General features: G+C 33.4%; 1 protein-coding gene across 2 annotated transcripts; it reads right to left on the bottom strand.

Annotated features, from left to right (window-relative positions):
* Positions 1-230: 230 nt before the first annotated feature.
* Positions 231-3,666, bottom strand: LOC133783665 (uncharacterized). Of its 2 annotated transcripts, XM_062223315.1 has the most exons (8): positions 3,494-3,666; positions 3,283-3,354; positions 2,938-3,072; positions 2,557-2,688; positions 2,152-2,244; positions 1,750-1,855; positions 1,612-1,669; positions 231-1,535 (listed from the first exon to the last, which is right to left on the bottom strand). In XM_062223315.1, the coding sequence occupies exons 1-8, from the start codon at positions 3,558-3,560 to the stop codon at positions 444-446; spliced, it is 1,755 nt and encodes a 584-aa protein (XP_062079299.1). In that variant the 5' UTR covers positions 3,561-3,666; the 3' UTR covers positions 231-443. The 2 variants fall into 2 exon arrangements, with proteins under 2 accessions (XP_062079299.1, XP_062079305.1); XM_062223321.1 differs by lacking the exons at positions 3,283-3,354; positions 3,494-3,666 and having other exon boundaries at positions 2,160-2,244; positions 2,938-3,071.
* Positions 3,667-5,390: the final 1,724 nt, after the last annotated feature.

The raw sequence follows: 5,390 nt of genomic DNA on the forward strand, positions 1-5,390 counted from the left end.
GTTTTTAAGTAGAATGATTTTATTTTTGTTCTAAATTGTTAATTTGGTGAATTATTTGTGATTTCAGTTGAGAAAACTTTGACCAAAATCGATTTTAAGGTTCTATTTGAACCATTTTACGAAATATAGATTCAAAAAAGTAATTTGTCAAAACACAGGGTTCAAATAATTAATAGTACAGAACACAGGGTCCACAGAGTTATAAACTCTTTTATATGTTAATTAGTTGTTAACAATCTACAAAAGAAAGAAAGATAACATTATATATAACATGAGTTGCAAAAGTCACACTATTTTAATCTAAAAATTACACTAATTTGGAATCATGGACAAAATGTAACAACTATTGAAAATCTATTGTATCATCAAAAAGCATTCGACTTAACTATCATAAACACACAAGTTTCACTTGTATCTATCTATCGATCTACCTAGCTATGTTATCAAGGGTAATGGCTTGATACCTGGTAACACAAGGACGACCGGTCATGGATGCGAATGCTATCTTCAGAGTCTTCACTGAAATGAGCAAGTGTTCCTCTACGACTGGAATCATTCAGGCAACTCTCGAACTCATCAAACACGTTATAGTGAGAAGCATCTCTTCTTTGGTTTCTACTTTCTCCAGGATATTCAAGGGCAAGATAAGAAGATGAATGATTCTCTTCTGGAAAACACTTCCATCCTAAACTAAGAGCAAGTTCAGATGATTGAAGAGTTTTTGTCTGTGGAGGATAATGATGCACTTGACTAAAAAGTTTGCTCATACTCCAGTGGTCTTGGTGGGGAAAACAAGTGTCATCATAGAAATATTCATCTGGGCCAAAATAGTTTGGTCTGCGTGATAGGGTCAAGGGAAGGTGGTTTGAATCTGGTAGTGTATGAATATCTTCTTGGTCTTCAAGAATCTCTACTCTAAGGTCATGGTTGTGGTGGTAACTTGAAGAAGACATTGGCAACGAATATTCAGGTTCTTCATTAATGTGAACATTCGATGAAGCGAAAGATCCATTATCATCATCATCAATCCATGCCAATGATGAGCGATGGCTGTTTGGCTCTATATCATGGGAACTAATAATAGATAAGGTTCTTCCAAATTTCTCCTTGTCATAATTCCAATCCAATGCAGGCGCATTTGACTGGTTTCCAACCAAATTTCTATTTGACTGATAGAATTCGTCCAATTCTTCCAAGAGTTCAACGGATCTGTGCTTTCTGACAGGATACACAAAACTTGAATCACTATCAATGCGCAGCTCTCCTTCATGTAATCCAAAGTCCCATGGTTTATAGTAATAATGAGGGGCATCGTTATCATGATGTAATGGAGCATCCAATAATAGAATCCTCCCTCTTGATCTGTTCCACAAAGGATTTGGTATATCATCATCAAGATATGGATCACATTCAATTTCCGGACAGTGCCTAGGGGTCCACTGAAGTCTATTGCAGTAAATATCTGACTCAAAGGATGGCCGTAATTGAGATTCGATATCACTCTCTTCTTGTCCCAATTTTTTATCATTGACAATCTGCAAGAGAAAGTAATATTGCTTAGTAACACAGACACAGTGGTTTTTGTCCATTCAAATAACTATCTGAGGATACATTGATGTCTTTGAACTCTGGGACCAGCCGCTTGAGAAGCACAGGAACAATATCACACCTGAGAAAGTTTCTACTTTATATTATTAAAAATTCAAAGAAAATGAAATGTAAATACTAATGAATGATTGTGAGTGTTACCCCTTTGAACAGAGCCCATCAATTTCAGGAAAAGAGACATCTGTAACCCAACGATTTAGTTTCTCTCTTTTTCTGCTAAAAATGTCTGCATGTCTGGACTGAGTTCCTGAAGACTTAAAACAAGTATTGAGTTACATTGGCACATGAATTCTCAATTTCTATGTGAAAGGATCAACTAATAATATTAAAAACTGCATTATGCTGTCTATTGATGTTACAATATAAATTCCTGTTAATCAAGAAAAGGAGCTTCTTTGTCTCAACAAAGTTTAAAAAGAATAAAAATTAGTGATAATACAACAAAGGTTGTGTGGTCATAACATTCTACTTTGTTCTTATCATCTCGTTTGCCGCCAAAGAAAGAACTAATTAGGCAGAGCTGCCATGTAAAAAAATAATTACCCTCGGACCTTGAGTTGGGACCATATTCTTCCATATCTTTCGGTTTCCAAAAGACATCCTCCAAGGATGAACAAGCTTTCTTCTTACGTACATCTATCAACAAAAGGAAATAATGAAATGCGCTTCTTTCTTCTATTTATTTATAGTTCTACAAAAATAGGACTCATTGCTTAACTAGGAGAAATAAAATTCAAAGAACCAAGAAAACTTTGTCTTTTCAAACTATTTAGAACTAGTTCAATGCGTATTTGAAAAACAATGGAGAAAACTTGAATCCAAATCAAGAATGAATTTCCATTATATGTATTTTCTGCAGTTCTTTTTTTTCTCTTAACAATGCCCAATCTCTAACAAAACAAGAGTAATCAGAGGAGTATTTTGAAAATGTCTCTTTACAGTGCAAACCTGAGTTTTGTCGTGTCCCAGCACTACCAAAGGGTGAGTGAAATGAGGCGAACTGAACTGGTGTAGCATTTTCAATGAGCAATAAGGAATTGACTTTTTCCTTGCAACTATTATTGGGAACGTTGATGTTTTCTACACAGGACACAATTCATCAAAATAAAAACCCGCCAAGCAAATAATTAAAATGGATTATATGATATTTCATTTGTACAATAAACTCCATCAGAGAATCAAGAAACCTTTTAGTGCATAGCAATGATGTGACATGCAGGCCTCTTAAAGAGACAAAAGAGCCAAACCCATTTTTTTTTTAAAGCCCTGAAAAACATAGGTTCTTTGATGAAACCAAAACCAAATTAAAGAGACATACTTGATAATTACCTCTAGAATCGTTCACTGAATTGAAATTTTCGGTTTGGTTCGGCGCATTTTGTGCTAAAGAAGAAACAAATGTTTTACTTGCATCTTCCTTAAATTTCTTAAAGAAGGCAAATTCAGAGGTTTTCACGTCATCAGCTGCATAAAGAAGTATTAAACTTTTCTTATTTATAAATAAGCAAGAAAAGGAAAATTACAAGAGATTATGTAAATCAAAGAAGAAAAAACAGTGCCACAAAAAAAGAAAGAAAGAAAAAACAGCCATATGCATCTCCAGAACAGTTCTGTAAATTGTATAGAACTGCCATATAAATCTAAATGGTATAGAAAAGTTCTGTGAGAACTCACATCTTGGAGCCTGGACATTTAGAGGAGAATCAGTATCTGTAAATTTCACTCTTTTCCCGCCGCAGTTCATGTCTTCAACAATTACAATATGAAAACGGAAACCGGAACTCGATTGTTAGCCTTCTAATTATACTAATACAAGCATAAAGAATTTGAAATTGATTAAAGAAACAAGAAATGGAATGAAGCTCCTAAAGTACTCCATGAAAACCTGGCTGAGATAGAGTTGGAATCCACGACGGAGCCTTCGTGTTAGGTTTGGAATAATTTCTCTTCATCGTAACCCTAACCCTAACCCTAATCCTATCTGTGTTTTGGGGTCCGAGGAATTGGATCTTCTGGTTGCATTTGCAGAGACAGCAGTTGAAGACCGAGAAAGATAGGCGCCAAAATGACGAACTCTTGAAAACTTGGCACTATAATTAAAGAATGATCATAGAAAACGACAATAATTAAGTAAAACGACAACATAATTTGAAAACAACAGTGTCCACGTAAAACGACAATAAGTCAAGAAAACGACAACATTTACTAAAACGACGTTATTTGAATAAAACGACACTACTTATAGAAACGACAATAAATACATGAAAACGAAAAAAAATACAAAAAAACGACAACAAGTAGTGCAAATGGCAACATTTACAAAAAAACAACAATAGTTACAATAAAACGACAGCATTTACAAAAACTACATTAATTGGAGAAAACCACAACATTTAGAAAAAACGACAATATTTAACTGAAACGATAACATTAACCAAGAACAACAATAATTACATGTAACGACAACATTTATAAAAGTTTCACTTTAACGAAAATTGTTGTTTTCTGTTATATTTAATTTTTTTTAATTATTTTCTAACACAGTTTTAAAGTCATTTAAATAAAATATATAAATTAAAAATAAATAAATAAAAATTGAATAAATTGAAAAAAATAATAAATTATCAAAGTATTTAAAATACTCTATAAATTATGTTTTCAAGACAATAATTGAAAAATATTTACATACTTAAATTTATTTTTTTATTAATTATTTATTTTGTCATTTGACGTACTTTGTTCATCAAAATATATCTATAATAGTGAAATAAGACATAAATATGCATATTTTCTTATTTTGATGTTTAGAAGCAGGAGTATTTTGGTTGTTATCCCCAAAATTTAAAAATGATAATGTGGCAATAGGAATGACAAGTGGCAAAGAATGGATGGGTGACTTGGCTTAGGAGTAGACCAGAGAAATGTCATGCTAGACCAGTGTGCCATGTTAGACCAAAGATGTGTCATGCTAGACCAATGTGCCATGTTAGACCAGATGAGTGCGTGTCCTACCAGCCAAGTGCGTGACTGTCCAGTAGAGGTACAGCCGACTAGAAGGTGATATTCATCAACTAGGTAGAACAGACTACGTCAAGATTCCCAGAAACGGCTCCAACAAGAATCGGTCCTGGCATACGCGGGAATCTCTCATTCTTCCCGCAAATTGGGTGTTCTGTTACATTTTGAATATTTTTGTAATTTAAATGTAATAAATATAATAAAATATCCCGATTATAGGGGATAGCAGATGTATGATCCTAAGCTTATAAATACAAGGCTTATGGGATCATAAAGGGGGCTTCTTTTTTGGGAACTCTTATTTTTCTAGAGAGAGAAAGTATTTGCATTTGAGAGAATTCTTGTATTTTTGTAATCTGCACTGAAGAAACTCAGTTGACTCAGCTTCATCTGATCTTAAGTGCAGATCTATAATCACAACTCTAAGTGGATTATGCTATTACCAACATATTGGGGTTGAACCACTATAAAATTGTGTGTGTCGTTTACTTTCTTTATAAAGTCGTCTGTGTCGTTTAAATTCTCTTGAAGGTTTTATCGTTTTTGATGTTCTCACGTCGTTGGCCAAAAATGCGGTCAACATTGGTTATATTGAAAAATTATTTGACAAAAATCAAGCTCAGGGTATCATTTTGTTCAATTTTACAAAACGCATTATCCAAATTGTTATTTAACAAAACAGAGAGTCCGATCAGTAACTTTTGCAAAACAGAGAGTTCAAAATAGTATTTACCCATTAAATAATATATACTTATGTATAAATT

The sequence above is a fragment of the Humulus lupulus genome, chromosome 1 (genome assembly GCF_963169125.1).
Source record: "Humulus lupulus chromosome 1, drHumLupu1.1, whole genome shotgun sequence".
Lineage (NCBI taxonomy): Eukaryota > Viridiplantae > Streptophyta > Magnoliopsida > Rosales > Cannabaceae > Humulus > Humulus lupulus.